The sequence below is a fragment of the Zingiber officinale genome, chromosome 3B (genome assembly GCF_018446385.1).
Source record: "Zingiber officinale cultivar Zhangliang chromosome 3B, Zo_v1.1, whole genome shotgun sequence".
Taxonomy (NCBI): Eukaryota; Viridiplantae; Streptophyta; class Magnoliopsida; order Zingiberales; family Zingiberaceae; genus Zingiber; species Zingiber officinale.
In genome coordinates, this window is record NC_055991.1 from 32,844,642 (window position 1) to 32,868,836 (window position 24,195).

The 24,195-nt window shown below is 37.9% G+C and overlaps 1 protein-coding gene across 1 annotated transcript; it reads left to right on the plus strand.

The window, feature by feature from the left end:
* Positions 1 to 13,526: 13,526 nt before the first annotated feature.
* Positions 13,527 to 14,660, plus strand: LOC122054795 (glucan endo-1,3-beta-glucosidase-like). Its single transcript, XM_042616225.1, has 2 exons — positions 13,527 to 13,605; positions 13,714 to 14,660. The coding sequence occupies exons 1-2, from the start codon at positions 13,527 to 13,529 to the stop codon at positions 14,658 to 14,660; spliced, it is 1,026 nt and encodes a 341-aa protein (XP_042472159.1).
* The last annotated feature ends 9,535 nt before the right edge of the window (positions 14,661 to 24,195 follow it).

Consider the following 24,195-nt stretch of genomic DNA (forward strand, 5'->3'; position numbering starts at 1 on the left):
GATAATTATAGGAAATTATTTAGAAGAGTGTGATCTTCTCCATCTGAAGGGGCATAATCCCATTTAATGGACTAAGTATCAAGTAATGGTATACACTTAGGCACATTTAATAGTATCCTCCCCATCGGAGTCACTACTATTATTTGTGTGACCAAAGGAATACCAACTATTAATTTTATTTTTCATAAAGTTAGGTTGACAAGAATAAAATTAATGGGTAAAACCTCCTCTTACAAATGTTTGAATTTGTATACGTCCACACTATTGTGGCATACAAAATTCACGGTGTTTTGAGATGTTGGTGAATTTAAATAATATTGTTTGAGGAATCAGTATTATTCTAAATTCTTTAGTCTTGACCAAAACTTATTTTGTGATTCTTAGAATGACTTTCAACCCACTAGTTATTATTCTGAAAGAGAACAAACTTGTTGGTCCCAACTACATAGATTGGAAAAGAAACTTGGACATTGTCCTAACTGCTGAAGGCTATAAGTTTGTACTAATGGAGGTCTGCCCTAATGTGCCTAATAACGATTCTAGTGAAGAGGAGATTGAGTATCATAGGAAATGGGTCAAGGCAGATGAGATGGCGCGGTGTTACATTTTGGCTTCAATGTCAAATGTGCTGCAACATCGGCATCAGGTCATGCCCACTGCCTATGACATGATGCACAATCTTAAGGAACTCTTCAGACACCAGAATCGGGCTACTAGGCAAGAGGCTAGGAGAAGCTTAATGACAGCCACCATGTCAGAGGGAACGCCCATAAGGGATCATATCCTCAAAATGATGGCTTACTTGAACGAGATACAAATCCTTAGAGCTGAAATCGATGGGGAAACCCAGGTTGATATTATTCTCCAAACGCTACCCAAAATTTTTGAGCAGTTTCTCCTGAACTACAACATGAATAAAAGGATTTATTTATTGGCGGAACTACTAACAGAACTTCAGGCAGCAGAAGGGCTATTTCGTCATAGTTCTCAAATTCACTTTGCTGAAAATGTTTCTACTTCTAAGTCGAAAGGTAAGAAGAAGAAAAAGAAACAAGCTAGCTCGGCAAAGAAAGTGAATCGATCTCTAGGTACTGGACTAAAATCAGGAGTGAAAAAGCTGAAGGGCAAGTGTTTCATTTGCAAGCAGTCTGGACATTAGAAGGTGGACTGTTCTCGTAGGAAAGAGAACAATAAAGGTATATCTTATTCTCTAGTAGTTGAAACATGTTTAGAGGTGTTATGTACCAGCATATGGTGTGTAGATATGGGAGCCACTGATCATGTCTGCAATTCATTACAAGGGTTCTAGGAAACCCGATGACTATATGAGGGAGAGATAACCGTCTACATGGCCAATGCTACGAAAGTGGCGGCTATTGCAGTAGGAGACGTTTTCTTATCATTTGATAGGAATAGAACTTTGGTTTTGAGAAATTGTCTTTATATACCAAGTTTTAGAAAGAATTTAATTTCAGTTTCTAAACTATTTTTGGATGGATATTCTATTTCTTTTGATGACAAAGTGGTTATCAAGAAAAATAGGGTAATTATCTATTCTGGTACATTAGTTGGCAATTTGTATACTCTAAATCTAATAACTCCCAAAAAGCAATAAATGGAAATTAATAACACATCCTCTAATTCTAATAAGAGAAAGGAACCTTCGGAAATGAACCAAACATATCTTTGACATCTAAGGCTTGGACATATTAACTTGAGTAGGATTCAAAGGCTAATAGCCGATGGACTTTTGGGTTCATTGGTGGTGGAAAACTTTCCAACCTGTAAATCTTGCTTGGAAGGTAAAATAACCAAGAGACCTTTTAAGGCCAAGGGGTATAGAGCAAAAGATGCGTTGGAATTAGTTCACTCTTATTTGTGTGGACCTTTGACTATCCAGGTGAGAGGTGGTTTCGAATATTTTGTCTCTTTTATAGATGACTATTCGAGATATGGGTACATTTACTTGATGTGGCGCAAGTCTGAGTGCTTTGATAAACTCAAAGAGTATAAGGCTGATGTGGAGAAACGCCACAGTAAAAGTATCAAGACACTACGATCAGATCATTGTGCCGAGTACCTCTCAGAGAGTTTAGGAATTACTTATCAGAGGTTGAGATTCAATCCCAATTGTCTGCACCTGGTACACCCCAACAGAATTGTATGGCAGAATGAATAAATATGACTCTTATGGAAATGGTTAGATCGATGATGAGTTATTCAGAATTACCAAATTTGTTCTGGGGATATGCTTTAGAAATGGTAGTGTACATTCTGAACTTGGTACCTTCTAAATTAGTACTCTCTACTCCCACAGAATTGTGGAATGGCAATAAGCCTAGTCTGAGTCATGTTCGGATTTGGGGTAGTCCAGCACATGTGCTGAAGGGAGATGCTGATAAGTTGGAATCTTGTACAGAAGTTTGCTTGTTTATAGGTTATCCTAAAGGAACGAAAGGTGGTTTGTTTTATAGTCCTAAAGATCATAAGGTCATTGTTAGCACGAATGCCTGATTTTTAGAAGAGGACTATGTAATGAACCACAAGCCTATGAGTAAAATTGTTCTAGAAGAAATGAAAGAGGACACGTCAACTTTAGTACCATAGTGCAAGATGAAATATTACAAAAAACTGCAACACGTATCACAAATGATACACAACTACAGACAGTGCCTCGTCGTAGTGGGAGGGTTGTGAGCCAACCTGAAAGATTCATATTTTTGGGAGAGTCTTCGGACTTGATCCCATGTAAACATGAACTTGATCCCCGAACATATGATGAAGCACTCCAAGATAAAAATGCAACATCTTGGCAAAGAGCAATGAATTCAGAAATAGAATCTATGTATTTTAACAAAGTTTGGGAGCTAGTAGAACCATCAAATGGTGTAAAAGCTATTGGATCTCAAGACAACTTTCCTTAAAAGAAGTCTTGAAGAAAACATCCATATGAAGCAACCAGAGGGGTTTATTGTAAAGGGCAAAGAGCATTTTGTATGTAAGCTCAATCGGTTTATGGACTGAAGCAAGCTTCAAGATCTTGGAACTTCCAGTTTAATGAAGTAATCCAGTCTTATGGATTTATTCAGTGTTTGGATGAGTCTTGTGTATACAAGAAGTGTGATGGAAACGTGGTGGTATTTCTTGTACTATACGCAGATGACATTTTGTTAGTTGGCAACAATATCAAAGTGTTGTCAAAAGTAAGGGTATAGTTGTCCAAGAAATTTGATATGAAGGACTTGGGAGAATGCGCACATATTCTCGGGATCAAAGTAATAAGGGATCGCAAGAAAAGAATGTTGTGATTATCTCAAGCTTCATATATCGATACTATCCTAGCTCGTTTTAGCATGCAAAACTCCAAGAAAAGTTTTCTACCTTTTAGGCATGGAGTATCTTTATCTAAAGAGATGTCTCCTAAGATATCAAAAGAGATAGAGGAAACGAAGGTAGTTCCTTATGCTTCAGCCGTAAGAAGCCTAATGTATACAATGTTATGCACGAGACCAGATATCTATTTTTTCGTGGGCATGGTTAGCAGATATCAAAGTAATTCAGGACAGAGACATTGGACTGCCGTAAAGTATATATTAAAGTACCTGAGAAGGACTAGAGATTATATGCTGGTTTACTAGGCAGATGATTTGCTCCCTATGGGTTATACGGATTCGGACTTCCAATCTGATAGGGACAATAGTAAGTCACCTTGGGGTTTTGTGTTTACTTTAGGAGGTGGAGCCATAGCTTGGAGGAGTGTTAAACATAGATGATTTTCCGGACTCCACCATAGAAGCAGAGTATGTGGCAGCCTCTGAGGCAGTCATAGAAGTTGTATGGCTCAGAAACTTCATGATGGACTTAGATGTGATTCCTGGTTTGGCCAAAATTATTACAATTTATTGTGAAAATAGTGGTGCAGTAGCAAACTCGAAGGAACCACGAGCCCATAAGGCGAGTAAACACATTGGGCGCAAGTACCACTCGATACAACACATTGTATAAATGAGGAGAAGTTGTCGCCTAGATTGCATCAGATGATAACCTGGAAGATCCTTTCACTAAGGCCCTTCAGGCGAGAGCTTTTGATGGGCATGTTGAGGGGATGGGAATCAGATGTATGGCAGGGCATATGGCAGCATAGTCTTTTACTATAAGTGGGAGATTGTTAGAGTGTATACTAAAAGTCTAGATTTTGTATAAATATTTCTTTTGAAATAAGAATTACATTGGTCAAATGTCTATATTTATGCTAAGTGTAGTTGTCCATTTAATTTATATTGTAGATAACATGGTGTGAGGAGACACACAGAAGATCATGTTATCAGTTCCTTATAAATTATAAATAGTAGCTCACAACCAAGATGGAATGAGGCAAACCATTGGAGTGGTTGTAGTATAATTTGATATTAGTTTATCTTGACTATAAAATTAAACTAGTACACTATGAGTGTATTGAGCAGGACCATTTGAGGTAGTTTCTTTTTATACTAACTACATAAAAGAACAAAACCTCTGGTATTATGGAAGTGCGTACTGTTAATCATAATATAATAACAAGCACGTATACTTAATATTTATTTCTTTAATTTATCAAAGGGTGTGATTTAGTTCGTTAAATCAATAGGCCCGATAAGTTGGGAAAAAATATTATTTATATGGTATGTTGTTGATTATAGAATGAAACTATGCCCTAGTAATCTAGGTTGATGATGCCCCCTTGAGTAGTTAGGGTAAAACAAACAAGTAATAATTTAAAGAAATTTGCAACAACTAAAACGAATTTTAAAAAGATTATATTAGTAACTCTCCCCCTTTGATCATAGCAAAAAGAATGGGGTAAAAGTTTTAAAAAAAATTCTAAGTGAAACTTCAAGTGTAACAGAAGTCATTTCCAAAATGATTTCTAAGAATTTCCTTAAGCTTTTGCAAGAATTCTAAGTTAAACCTGTTGGAACCCCAAGGTTATTTTGGTGTGATCAACAAGTTAAGTTAGGTCCTGTGTGTTTCTAACCTTGTGTCTAAGTGTGCAGGAGCTTAGGAGCATAGGTAGTCGAGCGGAAGACGTAGCTAGCGAGAAGGACGGCACGCGGTGCGTCCGAGGGACGAGGCACTACGGAAGAGTACGCCGACGGACGAGAAGGAAGCGTGCGGTGGTTCCGAGGGACGAGAAGCCGGAGCGGAAGTCTGCTCAGGGAGAAAGAGACACAGTTAGCGAGAAGGTCAGCACGGGGTGCGACCGAGGGACGAAGACTGTGGATGAGTACGCTGGCGGATGAGAAGGAAACACCCGGCGATTCCGAGGGACGAGAAGCTGGAGCGGAAGTCTGCTCGAGAAGACTGGAAGTTGGGTTCGGGTGAGCCCTATTCTGGATGGCAGAGATCACCCAAGCGAATGGAAGACTCTATCTGAGGTGAACAGAGCCGGAGCAGAAGACCCGGGCTGAAAAAAGTCAACGGGGTTGACTTTCCCGCCCGGGGCGCCCGGAACCTACCGGGGCGCCCGGAGTTGATGACTTTTGACCGGATCAAATTTTTGACTCGATCTGAACATTGGGGGATAAATTTTATCCCCCCAGGGCACCCGGAACCCTTCAGGGCACCCCGACTAAGGCTATAAATACAGCTTTGGTCCAGAAGCTTTTCAACAATCAGAACTCAAGCAATTCTTTCAACACTTGTACTCTTTCTCTGTAGTTTAGCTTCTGTTGTGCGCTTCATTGCTGTAAAAGACTTCTCTGCCTGAAGGAGATACTAGTGCTATGCTTTCCTTGGATTAACAACCTCCCCGGTTGTAACCAAGTAAATCCCGGTGTGCCTTTTACTTTTCTGATTTACATTCTGTTTATCTTATTTTGCAAGTGTTAGTTTAAGAGTTTAAGAAGGGTTGTTTTTTGTTTTTGTAGGCTATCCAACCCCCCCTTCTAGCCGGTCGCCAACGGTCTAACAAAACCAAGATTCTAATAAATTTCTAACTTTAGAAGACTTTTTAACTTAGGCAAAAATAGATTCAAAGATTGGCCAAGTAAAAAATTTCAAGTTAAAAAAATGATTTTTTAAAAATTTTTTTTAAAAAAAAATTTACGCAAGAGAAATAAAATTAAAAATCAATTTCTAATTTCAGAAGAGATTTTAACTTAGATAAAAATATTATTTGAGAATTTTTCTATTTCAAGATTTTATGAAAAGAAATTTTTCTAAGTGTACAAATATTTTTTAAGAAATTTTTACAAGAAATGTTTGAAGAACTTTTTAAAGCATTATTTAATTCTAATTTTAATATTTTTTCTAGAAAGTTAATTAAACATTTTATTTCGATATTTTGACTTCCAGGTCGTGACGAGGCACTAGACCTCTTGGTTATTAGAGCAACAATCACTTCCTTTGACAAAGCCTCATAAAGAAATTTTAACGTTTAATTTTCTCACTGTAAGCTCTAACTTAAAAAATTTTAATCTAGTAAAGATTTTAGAAACCAGTAAAGGTTCCTTCTACTGGATTAACAAAAAACTTAGGGGGTACATAGTTTCTAGGAATTTTCTAAGTTGTCCATGATATTTTTTAATGTACCAATTTAATTTTTCATAAGTTCTAAGTTTTTATTTTGGAAATATATTTAACCATGCATGATTATTCTTCAATTTTTCAATTTCAATTTTCAATTTCAATTTTCAATTTTTTATTTTCTAATTTTAAATTGTCATACATTTCTAGGGGACATGCTTTTGCTAATTTCAATTTCAATTCAGCATTTTCTTTTTCTAATTTTGCTAGATCTTTCGTAAGCACTTTGATAAATTGAAAAGACTGAGTAGGGGTGAGAGCACGCACCTTACTTACCTCACTTGGTGATGCTCCCCCTTCATCGCAACTTTCTTCTTCTGATGATCCTCCCCCTTCATCTATACTCATCTCTGAGCTGGTTTCTTCAAAAAGATGGTTGGCCAACAGTGCTACTCCCGAGAAGGCTTTGACTTCAGATTCCGAGGATGAAGATTCATCCCATGTAGCCTTTAAACTCTTGTGTTTAGAGGACGTCGATCTTCAAAACTTTTCCTTGTCCTCTTTCTTTAATTTGGAGTAGTCATCCTTGATGTGCCCTTCCTCGTTGTAGTTGTAGCATCGGACCGTCCTTTTGTTGCGTTGATTCTTCCTCGACTGCGATTTAAATTTATTAGTTTTAACAAATTTATTTAACTTCCTTACCAGTAGTGCCGCTTCAGTTTCATCGATAGATGCTTTGGAGTCGGGATCGTCCATCTCGGCTTGTAGGGCAATGTTGAGTTTTAACTTCTCTATAGGTTCTGCAATTCGAGACTCGTGAAGTTCAAATGTAGAAAATAAACTTTCTAAACTACTTACCTCAAAGTCCTTAGAGATGTAGTAAGCATCTACTAAGGACGCCCACTCTGGAGTTCTAGGGAAGGCGTTGAGTGCATACCGGATAGAATCTCGGTTCGTTATCGATTCGCCGAGATTTGTCAGTTGCGTTGGAGTTGCGCTACCTTCTCGTCGGTGTTCATCCGGAGATTCGTCAGATGAGTCCGGAGGATGTCCCACCTTGCTAACTTCGCTTCTGAGGTGCCTTCGTGGAGCTCCAGGAATTTATCCCAAAAGTCTTTAACAGAGTCGTAGCTTCCGATCCGACTTACCTCCTGGGGTGGCAGAACGCTGAGCAAGTGAAATTCCACCTTTCCGTTGGCCATGAAATCGGCTTACTCCTTCTTCATCCAGTTGTGTTCTTCTTTGTGGCACTACATATCCATATTTCATTAATAAAAGTATATCAAATTCAGTCTTAAAGAATACCTCCATTCGACATTTCCATGTAGCGAAGTCTCCGTCGAACTTCGGGGGATGAATGTTCGCGCCGACCATCGTCTTGATCTTTGTGTTTCAGTCAGTGGTTAGTCCTTCTGAGGCTATCAGGCTCTGATACCACTTGTTGGTGAAGCAGTGCCGGCAAGAGGGGGGTGAATTGCTTGAAAAAAAATATATCCTCCTTGTATTTTCAACTAAAAAATGCAATAGTAAGAATAAGATAAATCAGTAATAAAAGTAAAGCAAAGAAAAGAAGACTCAGTATTTTACTTGGTCACAACCTAGATGGTTGTTAATCCAAGGCAAGAAAAAGAGCACTACGAATCTACTTCACTATAGGTGGAGAAGCATTTTTACACACTAAGAGAGCTCACAAGTTGCTAGGAATTTGTTACAGAGTTGAATAAATATTTCCTAGCTCTAGGGACCTTTATATAACTCCTGGAAAGTCTATCTCGAATGTTGAAGGCGTCTCCAAAGTGGTTGAGGGCGCCTCCAAGGAGTTTGACCGGATAAAGCTTTATCCGATTGCAAACGTTCATCTTGACTGGGTCTGATGCACCTTTATTGCCCTTGAGGGCGCCTCGGACTGTTTAAGGCGCCTCAAAGGGAATGGAGGCGCCTCCAAGCCTGCAGGCAGCGCAGGCGCCTTCAACACTTCGTTGAAGGCGCCTCCAGCTTGTTTTTTCAGCTCCTTTTGGCTCCTTTTCATCTTCCAAAGCTCCGATTGATTGGGTGATTGCGGCCAACCGAAATAGAGTTCACCCGAACTCAATTTCCAGCCTTCTCGTCCCTCAAACACCGCACACGTTCTTCTCATCCACCGATGTACTCTTCCGCAACTCTTTCATCCTTCGGATGCACCGAGCCCGTCGGCTCCCTTCCCGTGTCGTCCTTCTCGCTAGCTGCGTCTTCCGCTCGACTTCCTGCGCTCCTAAGTTCCTGCACACTTAGACACAGGGATCAAATAATAAGCAGGACCTTACCTAACTTGGTTGATCACATCAAAACACCCACGGGGTCCAACAACTTTATCTAGGAAGTGGTGGATGATCCCATACCCAAGAAGGCCTAGTGCCTCGCCATATTTAACCTGGATGCTGATCTTTGAAATAGATATTTAATAACTTCTGTAATATGATTTAACTTAGGAAGATCACATCGGTTAAACTTGGAGTAAAAATGTTAAGTATCATTTTCAATCCAAGTTTAACTTCTGAAGGACAATTTGGATTAATAATGTTAAGCATCGTTTGCAATCCAAATTTAACTTCAGTAGAGCACATGGGTAGCTAGGATAGTTCTACGCTTGTATAAATTTTTGTACAGGGGAACTAGGACGGTATTTCGAGTAGCAACCAACAGAATAAGCTATGCTTAGTCATGTTAACCATTCCTAACCCTAGGAAGTGCCTAGATAAGCATTCAAGGGTAGTTTTCTTGTTGAAACAAGAGAGGATTGGTTAAAGAAAGACTAAGTTGAGGTTTAGGATGAAGTTTGCATTCAATTTGATTATTGAACCTCAAAACTTTAAAATTTTTTATTTCCTAAAGGTTTAGGAATACCAAATCATTGTTGGTGCAATAATATAAGTTTAGAGCATGTTTTAAGGGGGAGCTACTCCTTAGAGACATGTATTTATGAAACTATGGAAGGTTGGAAACTTTCATTGTGATGAATGCTCAAGATTAAGCATTGAAAAACATTAGAAGATTGGATATCTTCATTGTTGGAGTGTGAATGCCCTAGAATGAGCATTGAATAATGAGTTAATGCTTAAGGATGAGCATTGGGCATAATAAAGGGTATGAGACCTTCATTGTGGGATTGTGAACAAAAAGTAAGGCTGTAAACAATGTATAAATAACTCTTTAGAGGGAGAATTTTGATGTATGCCAAAAGGGGAGAATGTAGGGTTTAAGTTAGACCTTCTTAACCAAAAAGGGGAAGTTTGTCCTCTTAGTAACGGAGAAGGAAGAAAACCCTCAATCATGCTTTGACATGAAGAAGAACTTAAGGCTAGCATAACTTAAACGTATTGTCAAACATAAAATAAAAAGGGAGATTGTTGATGCAATTACCTTAGGTTAAGGTTGACCAATTTAACTAAGCTTGAGTTCGCTCAAGTTTAAGTCTTGATGTTTGAGTTTTTGATGTTTGACAATATATAGACATTGCAAGTACAATTGTCCGTATGGGGAGATTGTTGGTGTAATTCTCCATTGGTCAAGGTTTGACGAATTTTGTGTGAAGAAAAGTCATGTAGGTCAAGGTTGACCAGATACTTGACTAGAAAGTCCTAACTGGAGGTTCGGCAAGGGCAAGTTCAACAGAAAGGTTGACAAAAGAAGAAAATCCAAGTGGGTCACTATTGACTAGACACTTGGTGTGGAAAGTCTTGGTGAGTGAAGTCAGACAGTTAGAAATCCTTAGTGAGTGAAGCTAGGTAGAAGAAAAATCCTAGTGAGTGAAGCTAGGTGAAAGTTCTGGCCAGTGAAGCCAAGCAGTTGAAAGCCCTAATGAGTGAAGCTAAGCAGAAAGAAAATCCTAATGAGTGAAGCTTAGTAAAAGTCCTGGTGAGTGAAGCTAGGCAGTTGAAAGTATTGGTGAGTGAAACCGGACAATTGAAAATCCTGGTGAGTGAAACTAGATAAAAGTCCTAGTGAGTGAAGCCAGACATGTGGAAATCTAGGCGGGTTAAGGTTGATGGGACACCCCGTGATTGGAAGTCCAAGTAGGCCAAATGATTGACCGGATACTTAGCAAGAAAAGTCTATGTGGGTCAAAGGATTGATCGAGCACTTTGTGAAGAAGTCATTGCAGGTCAAGGTTGACCAGATGCTAGGCAAAGAGGATTTCCAACAGCTCAAAGTTGATCGGATGTTGGGTAAAGGAATTCTAGACTACAGGTAACTCGAGTTACCACCGAGTAGGCTGGGACATGGGACTCAGAGGCTTTACAAAGAAAAAGTGGGGCATCCACCCCTTATGAGATGATGGGAAGTTATTCAAAAAATTCAACCTAACTTTAAAGGAAAAGAAGAATAATCCTTCTTTCATTTTTTTGGGGTAAAAGAAATAATGGAAAACTCAAGGAGATAGAGAAATTTGGTATAGTTGAAAGAGGATGACTATTCCTGTGAGGATGCGGAAAGAGTTTGGGCTAAGCTGGGACAAAGGAATATCGAAATACTAAAATACTTTGGAGAAAATTATGGGATGGGAAAGAGAAGCTCATTCAATAAGTGACTTCTGAAAAATATCATGAAACCGAGAGGAGGACAATCTAGGTGGTCATTACCGTTTGAGACTGCTATGTCGTGGTTGGCAAGAATCTTATAGGTTATCCTTATTTGATCCAATTCTCTGCCATTAAAATCTAACTCAATGGATATGTACCAAGGAGTCGAAGGTGACTCTGCAGCCATTGGGAGGTACAATACAAGGTAGCAAAAGCTCTAGCTTGGGGCTAGATGATCGGCAGTTGATCAATGTCATGGGTGAAGCCAAAGAACAAGGCAACTTATTGAGAGGTTTTACACGGAGCGCTAGGAGATGAAGACCACAAAGACAGCGGACACAAAAGCAAGGATTGTCTGATAAAAGAAATGACATCTCTCTTCGACCTAATATACCCTCCCTCATTCAATATGACCGTTGGATCACTATAATCACGAGGGTGAGATGGATTTTTATCCATTTCATTAAGCACATGGATCAAACCAAACCTCAGTAATCATTGCACTTCGGATAATGCTCTATTTTCTTTGCAGGTCGTCACATCACATTAATAAGTTTCAATCTCGAAAACATACTGACATATTCCGGACTTGAGGATCGAGATAGATTGCATATGGTGCACATTTAATAGGCATGGCCACATTTAATGCGCAATGTCAATTGTAACACGTGTATGATTCAATATGTGGTTGTTACAGTCAGGATAGACTGAACTACTATATTCGACTACATAATAGTTCAATCAGTCGGACTTTCATCTCCTTAAATAATACTTGAAAGGGAGACTGGTGATACAGGAGGTAATCTCAAAGGGTGCCACTTGGTTAAAGAGAAGTCAATATCTTGCGGAAGTGGTCATCAAAGTGAACAGAAGGCCGCTCCTCGACTCTATGTCGCTCTCGGTTCTGTGTCATTTCCAATTCGACGCCCAAGTCAGTTCTATGTAGTTCCTAACTCGATGCCATAGTTGGCTCCGTATTGTTCCAGACTCGACGTCACTACCTGCACTAGGTCACTTCCCAAATCAACGTCGTTCCTAGTGTTGCGTCGTCTCTGGCTCTAAGTCAACAGAAATCTAATCTTTAACTCCAAGGCTTCCCCAACTCTAGGTAATCTCCGACACCAGGTTGTTTCCAACTATGGGTGATCTGCGACTCCAGGTCATTTCCAATTCTGGGTGTTCTCCAACCCCTGGTCGTCTCTAACTCCAAGTTTCCTAGATCTAGATTGGAACCCCGGCAACAATGACGAGGAGTTGTTGCTCGCAAAAGATAAGGATAACATAGTCATTATTTCTAAGGGAAACTGCAACTATTTAGTCCGAAATAGGTGGGTACAATAGTTATTTATTTCAGAAAACATGGGTAACACAAATGTAAATCTCCGAACACTTGAAAAACGTAAGAGTATAATCACAACTCGATAAAAAGTCGCCCTCTCTTGTGGCCGTAGGTACACACACCTTTAGACTTCTAGAAACCCCAAATCACCGTTTTTCTTCTTCTTCTTCATTCTCCTCTATCGGAGACTTGAGCATCAGAGGAATTGCACTGAAGAACCCTCGTTCATCATTCTAACTCTTTTCTTGTTTTCTTTCATTTAGACCCTAATTAATTCCTATACCAATTTCTATTGTTCTTTGGTGATTGACAATAAAGTAAATATCAACGTCAACTTACCGATGGTTCTTTCATCAACCGTCTTCGACAAGATCAATATCTATAAATGAGAAGTACAAGCCTTGTGTGATTGATTATATCATTACAATCCATTCGTCCTTAATGAGTATTCATTAATTTCCTATTCCAAAATATGCGAATACCAGAATTTATTCAAGTTTTTTTTGTAAGTATAAATACATTAACAAGCAATACTTGACATATTAAGCTTGGCATTTTAAAAAAAAAAAAGTTTATGAGCGCAAATCACATCAATTTACAAATTATATTATCTTATTAAAATTTCAACTATGATCTTAATTTTTATTTAAATACTTTAAAAATAATATTATAATTTAATAAAAAATATTCTCATTGATGAAAAAGTGTTTTTGAAAAAAAAAACTATAATTTCAACTTTCATTGTTTTCTATTAATAGCATCGACAGAGATTATTATAATAATATATCAAAGGAAAAAAATATAAATGCTGGTTTTTAAGACCTTTAAAAAATTATTATATTTAGGGGTTTTCTTTCTTATATATATTTTTATTTCTCTAGAATTTACATGAATTTAATATTTTCTATTTATTATAAAACTAATAAGTAATTAGTAACTTATTTATTACAAAAAAAATATTACTTGCTAAGGAAACACGTTGAATCATTATTAATATTTTAATTCTTTTCTCCTTATGTTTCCAAATAATCTTCAAAGTCACCATTACCATCTCTATATAACTAGAGTTTTACATTACTTCTACACGACTAATCTATCGTTCTACCTACTACGAAAGCAAGGCCATGGCTATGCGAAATATTCATTATTCTTCCATTGCCATTGTGGTGCTAATCGTCTCGACTGCTTTTATGGTTCCGACAAGTAATTTTTCCCATAATTATTATTATTATTATTTTTTGTTTATATTTTAAAATATTTTTAAAATGTTCGTGTAATTAATTATTATTTACTAATATGAATTTTGGGCAGGAGTGAGTGCTATTGGAGTTTGTTATGGAAGGGTAGGAAATAACTTGCCACCACCTCCAGAGGTTGTGGCTCTGTTCAAGTCCAACCAAATCGATCGCATGAGAATCTATGAACCGTACCCTGATGTGCTTGCCGCCTTGGCTGGATCCAACATAAGTCTCATACTCGGGACGCTCAACCAAGACGTGCAACGATTGGCCCTTGATGTTTCGGCGGCTCAAAATTGGGTCAAAACCAATATAGTCCCCCACATCGGCAATGTCAACTTTCGTTACATCAACGTCGGCAATGAGATCATTCCGAGTGATATGGCTCAGTTCATCCTCCCCGCCATGTGCAATGTCCAAAGTGCACTACTCGCGAACAACATTAACACCATCAAAGTTACCACTTCGGTGGCCATGACCGTGATCGGGGCTTCATATCCGCCTTCGGCCGGGGATTTCACGGTCGCGGCAAAAGTTATCATCAACCCCATTGTGCATTTCCTCGCGGCGAATGAGGCTCCGCTCCTTGTGAACATTTACCCATATTTTGCGTATAAGGATAACTCCAAGGATATTTCATTGGACTATGCCTTATTCAAAGCGACCGGGATGATAGTTCAAGATGGAAATTTTGGATACCAAAATCTATTTGATGCAATGTTGGATTCGGTCAATGCGGCGATGGAGAAAGTTGGAGGGGCAAGTGTGGGTGTGGTGGTTTCCGAGAGTGGTTGGCCATCCGACGGTGACTTTGGAGCGGAAGTCAACAATGCTGGCACTTACAATCAAAATTTGATCAACCATGTTGCGAAAGGGACACCAAAGAAGCCTGAGGTTGCAATTGAGACATACTTGTTCGCGATGTTCAACGAGAATCAAAAAGGTCCGGCGGAGTTGGAGAAATTCTTTGGTCTCTTTTTTCCGGACAAGACACCGGTTTATCCTTTGAAATTTACCTAAGTGTGAGAGATGAATAAGTTTAAGTTGTAGAGCATTTGCTTTGCCCATCATCAAGTTTGTGTAATAAGTTTGATGAATATTGAATAAGATTGATCTCGGATCGAATTGAATTACTTTTTCATCGTAATTTAATTTTTTTTTATAATTATGTTGGTGTGCTAAATCTATGAATATTAAATATAAATTGATCTCCGTGTAATGTAGACTGAAGTGGTCGTTCCATATCCATAATTCAATTTATTAATGATAATGTTTATATACTAAAGCTAATGAATATTAAAGGATATTATTAAATAAATGATTCTAATTGATTGACAAATGATTCTAATTGATTGACCAAATTAATTTAATTAAATATGATTTCCTAAATATATTCTATGTAATTAATTCATATTAAATTAGGTCTTTGTTGGCTTATTTTAGCTTATTTTATGTATTATGAAGTTGTATATATTCTTGTAATTGATTATTATTTTATATATACAGAATTAATATAGCTTTCCTCCCTACATACTTTCATATTTTTATGGTATCAGAACAAAGTTTATGAAAACAATATACTTCCGCTAAAATAATGGGAGAAAGCTCGAAGGAGAAGGGAGCCAACCAATCGGATCCTCTCTCTTTGCATCATTCGACCACCCAGTCTCATTCTCGTCTCCAAACCACTCGAAGGAAATAATTATTGGAAATGGAGTCACGCAATGCGCATTGCCTTAAGTGCAAAGAACAAAATTGGTTTCATCAACGGGACAATCAAGAGGCCAGAAGAAAATCATGATACATTTCAAACATGGGAGTGTTGTAATCACATAGTACTTTCATCGATTCTTAACTCTGTTAATTCTAACATTGCAAGTAGTATTATCTATACAGAATCCGCAACCGATGTATGAATGATTTACAAGATAGATTTTCGCAAGGGAATGACTCTCGGATATTTCAAATTCTTTAAGAAATCGCGGAACTTCGACAAGGACACCAATCTGTGTCAATCTACTATACCAAGATGAAAGCTCTTTGGGATGAACTATCTTCATACCACGACCCAATTACTTGCACTTGTCGTGGTCTCAAGGGCTTTGCTGAAAGAGAAGAAAACGAACGAGTCATGCAATTCCGTATGGATTTGAATGATTCTTTTTCCATTATTCGAGGATTCATACTTTTAATGAATCCTCTTCCCGACTGTAAGATACTATAATCGAATAATAAAGTTTTATGGACGAATAACATTAAGAGAATTTTTAGAAATTTTCTGGAAATTAATTGGAGCTCGTATGACGAGTTTACGAGAATGAATTAATAGGCTTGGGAAAAGTCTCTTTAGAATATCCAAATTAATTGAGAGTTGATTAAGGAGTGAAGTTAGGGTTTAATTAAGATAACCCTAGGTATTTATTAAATTTTTTCGATTTCTTTTGTTTTTGTTTCCTCCTCTTCCCCGATGTTGTGTTCCTCTCCGTCGTTTCTTCTCGATCTCTTCTCCTCATCTCAACACCTCGATCTCCACCTTCCTTCTCTTCTCTTCTAAGCCACATCACCGAACCCCTCCTTCTCTTCTCTAATCGAGCTCGTGCCGCCGCCGATTCCTCTCTGTCCCGTGCCCTAGCCAACCTGACGCCAACCCCCTCTTCGTTTTCCTCAACTGGCTTCGCCACGATGCCTCTTCCTCTTCTCCCTCGCGGATAAGAACCGGTGGCCAAGGAGAAGCCTCGAGTATTTTGCCTCGAGTTCGCCTCACACGATTTGCAAAATGCCGCCATCGCCACGTGAGGCCACACCACCGTTTGTCGGTCGCCGGGCATCGACGCCGATCGCCTCTGCCCCGATTCTCGTCTCCTTCCTCTTTCCCTCCTCTTCGTCACCGACACAGAACCAGCTCTTTCCCTCTGCCCTAGCGCCAGCAGCCCTAGCTTGATCCATCGCGGGTTTCCTGTGAGCGAGCTTGGATTGGTGAAGCTAACCACAAGTCAGGTAAGAGTTCCGGTTACCCCTCGATTCACTACACTACGATCTCCCTCTTCCGATTGCCATTTGGACTAGGTTGAAGTAGTGTCGCCTACACACCGGCTAGGCGTGGTCATTTTCACGAACCATCATCACAAGCCAGCGGCTACTTCTGATCTAGATTGGGTAAGGTTGTTGAATTAAGCTTGATTGATCTAAAGTATAGGTCTAGGTACAATGCTAATTTGGAGAATCTATTTGGGTGGCTAGCAGCGTCATCCAACTCCGGCCACCAATTTCCAGCATCAAACTTCTCCGATCGCGGGTCAACATTAGCACGATCAAAGTTGGCTGAGTTTGTTTGGATTGGTTTGATTCATTATGTAGAAGATTAATCATTCAGGGATGGATTGGTTATTGGGTAATTGATCGATGGATTAGGATTTCCTGATTTAATAGGAATTTTATTTAGCTACTGAATACATAGTAAAGTAGCTAAGTTATATGTTTGATATGCAGGACTTGATTCGAGACGGACATCTCAACGTGAGATCTTTTGGATACGATCTTCATTTTTTTTTGAGGCGGGTACTTCTGACTTATCTCTTTGATATAGTCATTTTAGAAATGCATAATAGTTTATTGCTAGTAGTAATGGCTATGTTTGCATCTACTTTGGTATGTCACTATTTGGTTCTTGTAGTTTGCCTATATTCTTGTCTATTGTGCATTCATGCTTATATTCTCTTGTTTGTTGTCATGTTTACTCCTGTTCATAGGAATAATGACATACATTACCCTACTGTGTAGTAGTCTAGTTATTTGATATATCTGAATTGGGTACCTGGATTTATGTTACCTAGATCATTGGTGTAGGATCCCTTTTCCTTTTTGGCACATATTGTGTAGAGGTGGTTATGATCAGGATTTACATGCTTAGTGTCATGCACCATCTTGCATGATTGCATGTTGTGCGATTGTCAGCTCCATTATTGTTGAGCACATCGCTAGTACATGGATCTGCACACACAACCACTCATGGGTTAGTGGTATATCAGGCAGGGTGTGTGGTAGTTTTGCTCTGTTAGGCTCCCCTGGTCCGCTCATGGGTAGTGGTGACGCAGCGTAATAGCAAGCAGGGATCCATCCTCTAGACTATCTCAGGGAGATGAGAGCATTGCGCTCCCCCACTCTGTTTAGGGTAGGAGGATAGGTGTATTCCGACAACATCCTGTCCACTCGATCACTCAGGAGCAGTGATGGCAGAGTGCATAGTTGTCATAGCCCTACACACTCGGTCTCACCATCGCGTGTGAGATGGCTGAATGGCGTCAGGGGTGACACATGTCATTTTGCATCATTTTACATGATTACATTTATTGCTCAAAGTCCTAGTGAGTAAAACCAGACAATTGGAAATCCTAGTGAGTAAAAATAGGTAAAACTCATGGTGTGTGAAGCCAGACATGTGGAAATCAAAGTGGGTCAAGGTTGACGGGACACATGATGATTGAAAGTCCAAGTAGGTCAAAGGATTGACTAGATAATAGACACAAGGAGAAAAGTCCAAGTTGCTCAAAGGATTGACCAGACACTTGGTGAAAAAGTCCTAACAGGTCAAGGTTGACCAGATCCTAGGCAAAGAGGATTTCCAGCTAGTTAAAGTTGACCGGATGTTGGGTAAAGGAATCCTAAATTTGGTTTAGGAAGTTAGGGTTTGGTAATCAACTAAGGTAGTCGATTACATATATTAAGCGAATAAGGTAATTGCTTAAGCTTGAATCACAAGAAAGGTCCTTCAATCGATTAGAACACTATAAGTGATTAGGATAATCGCTTATGGAGACTTATGCTTCAAACATAATGATTATGTTCGAAGCTTAAGCGATCAAGCTAATCACTTAAGCTATTTCTCGCGATCGAACAGAATGTTGCTGAATCGATCTGGCTAATCGATTCAGAAAGGTCTAATTGATTGGGGTAGTCGATTAAGGTTGAAAATATAATCGTTTATGAAGGTTGCCGACATGGTAAACGATTAAGGGGTTTGTTAATCTATTAAGGCGCTAACGGTAACCCTAGAAAATGGGTTTTTAAGCACTATTTCAGACAACTCTTCACACCATCTTCTCAGCCAATTCTTGGAAGCTTAGGGTTGAGGTGTTGCTATACTTCTAAGCTTCAAGAGGCAGTTAAAGCAAGAAAATCTCTAGGGATTCAAGGTTCAAAGTGTTAGTAAATTTATATTTACATTTGATTCCTTGTTTCGAGTTTTATTTTCTTGTCCTTGAGTTGTAAAAGGCTTCTCCACCTCCGGATTACTTCCGAGAAGGAGTTGTTTTCCTAGTAGAGAGTGCGTCGTGTGTGGATCCTTGGATTAGTCATCTATTCTTGAGGTGGATACCAAGTAAATCCTCTTGTTAGCATTGAGGAGCTTTTGCGCCAAGTTTTATCCACTGCAACATCATTATCGATGAAACGCGAGAAGCTTTTCATCCCGTCTAGCTCCAAAGTATCCCAACAATTGATATCAAAGTGAGACCACTCTTCACTGGACTCATCACCGAAAGGGAAACGAGCTAGAGGAAGAAGAAGTTGAACCCCAATTTCAACAAGTCAAAGATTTTAAAAGCTTAACTTTAAGATGAATTTCCGAGATGGACTCAGATATGGAACAAGGATGCCTCCACCATTAACATCAACAAGTTTTGATCTTTATAAATAAGAGATTGACAATTTCTTCATGATGAAGATAGAGCAATGGTTAGCTCTCATGGAAGGCTTTCAAGCTTCAACAAATGATAAAGGCAAGCTCATTAAGAAGACCAAATGGAATCAAGAGCAAATTTAAAGATGTGAGACCAATGATAACATGACCAAGCTATTGGTCAATTTATTATGTAGCAACATTTTGAGCAAGATAGGAGAATTTGAGGATGACAAGGAGTTTTAGAGCAAATTGGTAAAGATTTATGAAGAACCCTCCACTACACCAAATCAAGACAAATCCAAAGAGGGCAACTCATGGAATCAAGAAGATGAGTCCAAAGTTGAGAGATGCTCAACATCGTAAGAAGAAGATCAAGAAGCTTTATCCTCAATGGAGTGCAACAAAAAAGACAAAGAGGGGCTATACTTTTTGTTTCATGTGTAAAAGGATGAAGATGAAGAGGCCTCCACCTCTAGGATTGAAGTAGAGAGTCATTCATTGACACTGGAGCAAGAAGAACCTTCTATTTCGGGGTCAAATAGAGAGAACCATGATGCCACCTCCACAAGTCAACAAAAATAAAATGGAGGATCATGTGCCACCCCTACAAATGAAGGTATATAAATTTGAATTAGTAATAATAAAAATCATATTATTTTCTTTGAGTATAGGGAGAAAGGGCATTACAAAAGTAAGTGTCCTAACTTGACCAAGGAAAAAGGTCAACTAGCACCAAAGGCTAAGGAGAAGTCGAAGATGGTCGGTCCCGTGGTGCACAAAGGCAAGGAGCACATTGTGTGCTTCTCTTGCAAATAAAATGGACATTTTCGAAGCCAGTGTATAAAGAGGAAGAATCCGGCCAAAGTCAAAGGAGGAAGCTTGAGTCAAGAGAGAGCTTCTAAGGGGAAACTCAAGGTATCATTTATTGAACCAATTCCTTTGACCCATGATAAAAATCATGCTAGATCTAGTCTATATCACTATAACACTATTTATGATGAAAATAGGAAACATGATTGAGTTAAAGAAAAATATGTAGCTTATCATGCGAAAACTACTGTACCTAAGGTTAGGAAGGTAGATAACTTTCTAAGAATTTTAGATATATGCCTAAAAATAAAAAATCTCATTAAAATCAAGGAAAATCTAAATCAAATGATTTAAGATTGGAAAATCAAGTCTTGAGATCAAGGCTTGAAAAATTAGAAATGATCCTTAAAAAAATGAAAAATATCTTAAGGGGCAAAATGAGCACAAGATAGGTTTAGGAATGCGAGAACCATTCAATGGCCATAAAGGTTTGGGATACAAATACAAAGTTAAGAAGGATGTTTCTTCTTATCATAGGGTTCCATGTAGCTATGAAACTAACTCTAGGTCTAGGGGTCAAGCCAAGGTTATAAGGGAGGTCATTCCTAGAACTAACCTTGAAAAAGACAAATGTGACTAATGCTTTTAAGAGGCCTAAGAAAGTCACTAAGAAGGTCACAAGGGAAGTTATCCCTAGAGTTGACCTAGAAGAGATGAGTGTGACCAAGGCTTCTAAGAAGCCTAAGAAGGTATCAAGGGAAGTTATCCCTAGTGAATATCTAGAACATCCAAGGAGCACCTATCAATTTTAGGTTCCTAAGAGTATTTTCTCTATACTCTAGATGAGTTTAGAGAGTGCAACTCTAATTGAAAGGGTAGCTAACCCAACTTTTATGAAGTTGACACTTTAAAGACATTTTCAAGGTTGTTGTACTTCTTGAAAATTAAAAGGTTTTAATGGTGACTCTTTTGAAGAGTAAAATGTGCCAAAATTTGAGGAATTGAACTTAATTTAAATTGGCACAAATAAGAACATGGTATAAGAAATGTCAAGTTGGGTTTTGTCATTTTCTTAGAAGGAAAAGTGGGGCCATCTAGGATTAATCTTAAGTTAGTAAATTTTTAGAGATACATAGATAGATAATCTAGGTATATTTATTTATGCTAAATTACCATGATTGTTTGCCCATCCTATGTCATGGCATCATACTTTTCATTCATTCTTATTATGAAAAATATAAAAATATCATGTCATGTCATACATACATCATGTAGCTAAAAGAGTTTTTCTTTTGAAAAATATTCATTTTGATATATGCCATAAATATCCATGCATTATTTTAAATTTCTTGTAATTAAGGACAATGTAATTTCCTAACAAGTGTGGTAAACGAATTTATCAACAAGTGACATCCTAAGTGGATGATCATATTTTAAAATATCTAGATAGATATGTATGATCCCTTAGATTAGAGAAAAATCAAAATTTACATCTAACAAAGACCATAAGGTGACCTGTATGTGTTTTAGTAAACATTAGATACAAGTGAGATATTAGGATGATGAACAAGACTCAAGATGTTGATCTAGTACATCTATTTGAGTTTTAGCTTCATTAAAACACATAGTTATGTGTTATCCAATCATTGGAAAGGCTAGTGTACAAGTCATGCACACTTAGCTCAGGAACATGTTTGGAAATTGATTTTAAAAATGATTTCAAAATAATTTTAGAAAACCTTGGTAAAGACTATTTATTGATAGTAATCACCATTGGAAAGTTAAACACAAATTTAGAAAAGGCATTGAAATTTTCAAGAGTTTTTAATTTTATATCAATATTTAAAAATAAGATATATTTTTTTAGAAAATTATTTTTTCATGATAGTATATGCCTTAAATAATGTCTACAAGAATTTTCATGATTTTTAGAATTTTATAGATTTTTTAGGGTATTTCTAAAATTTGGCTAAAATCGATTTCAAAAATCAGAAATGGTAACCGACTAGGCTAGTCGATTGCCACATCCTAATCGACTAAGGTAGTCGATTTGGAGAATTTTCGTGAGCACAATAGCTCACGGAATTGATTACAGTAATCGATTAACACCTGGGAATCGATTGAATCCTAAGTTTAGTCGATTACGACTGGTCTTAAGCGATTACGAGCTTTGTTTAGGTGCTTAAGATCCTGAATTCAGCTTAAATAAGTTTATTTAAGTTGAATGAGTTATGCTTAGAAATGTTAACCATTCCTAAGCCTAGGAAGTGCTTAGATAAGCATTCAAGGGTAGTTTTGTTGTTGAAATAAGAGAGGATTGGTTAAAGAAAGACTAAGTTGAGGTTTAGGATGAGGTTTGCATTCAATTTGATTATTGAACCTCAAAACTTTAAAATTATGGATTTCCTAAAGTTTAGGAATATCAATCATGATGTGATGAATGATGTGACTAGGAAAAACTTATTATGCAAAATAAATAAGAAAAAAACTAAACTAAACCAAATGCATCTAATGCATCCCTCCAGACTTAAACTTTTCATTGTCCCAATGAAAACTAAAAGCAATGCGGAGGAGATTAAAAGTAAAAGAAGTTACCAAATGATGCGTGTCAAATGCCCATGTCATTAACTTCTCCACCATGTAGTTACCCTCCTCCTAATCTTTGAATCCTATAAAAGAAAGTAGACAACAAAAATTAAGTAGAGGATACATGTTTATTATAAAGAAATGAAACTAGAAAGAACTAAAGACATGAATGAAAATGAAGAAAATGAACTTGGATTGCCTCCCAAGAAGTGCTTGTTTAAGCTCATTAGCTTGACCACCTCATTAGATTCATCGAAATCTCACTCTAGGAGGGGTAAGATATTTCAACACCCTCATACCAATGATCTTATTATGGAGAGAGCTTTAAGCAAAGGAGCTACAGAGTAATGTATAACTCTCTCCATCTTCGTCTTCTTTGAAGTTCTTTCAGGTGATCGAAGACAGTTCAGTTTGAGCTTCCAATTATTGGTCTCACGAAAATCTGCACACCCAAAAGAAAAACATACCTCTCCCAAGCATGCTATATTAGATAGAACTAGAACCTTATTAAGAAGAACTAAATATGTATTAAAAATTGAATCACATCCAACAAAATCAATTATAGGTACCTCTATAAAATTTTTCAAAAGATCACAAGAAATACTAACCTTGCTTTGTTGAGATGTACCTGAAAGTTCTAAACAAGTGGGCATGACTTCTTAATCTTGTATTCGCTCTAGCACTAGCTCAAGTGGTGGTACCTCTAAAAGTGGTGATTCTTGGGGCTTTGCTTCTATTTCACAAGTCCCTACACATTTATCATCAACCAATTCCATTCTTACAAATTCCATTGTATCAATTGGTTGTGCGACCAAAGGAGGTGATCCTTGGGACATTTCCTCCATATTACATGTCTCTACACTTTTATCCACCACATCACCATCAAAAGTATTGAAGAGTCCACTAACATCAATAGCATCAATAGAGGGATCAACAACATTATCAGATATTTGTTGTAATATCCATAGAACTAGGATCCCTTGTTGCACCATTAGTTCTTCAGAATCTTGTGTCATGGTCTTCATCTGACTTTGAGCAGGAATTTTGGGTCTTCAGAGTCGTCCAAGTCAATTAGCTCATCTGGTTGTGAATGATGTGGTCTGTCCAATGAAAAATCATCCTAAAACTCTAACGAACTTTGATTTACTTGGGAAATATGTTCAACATTTTGTATGCAGTTATAATCCAAATTTTGATGGTCCATCGAAAATTGATTGTAATATTGAGGCGTGTCAGGATTCTGCTGCTGGGATAGTGACTGCTCATGTTGCTCAGGAATTAGATAGAGTTGAAGGTTCTGGATTTGATAATCTCCTCAGTCATAGTCATAAGTATCAGGAGCTTGCTCATATGTATCTTGATATTGAGGTTGGAATAAGTGATGAAGTTCCATGGAAGAGTTAGCAGTATTTTGGAAGAAGTGACATAAAGCAGCTGGTTGGAATGGACTGCCACAAGCCGTACAGATATCATCAGTTG

What these genes read in the sequence shown, in the direction of transcription:
- LOC122054795 (XM_042616225.1), top strand. Translation starts at nt 13,527, where the DNA reads ATGGCTATGCGAAATATTCATTATTCTTCCATTGCCATTGTGGTGCTA. An exon ending in TGCTTTTATGGTTCCGACAA is followed by an intron (nt 13,606 to 13,713) that starts GTAATTTTTCCC and finishes AATTTTGGGCAG; the next exon opens with GAGTGAGTGCTATTGGAGTT.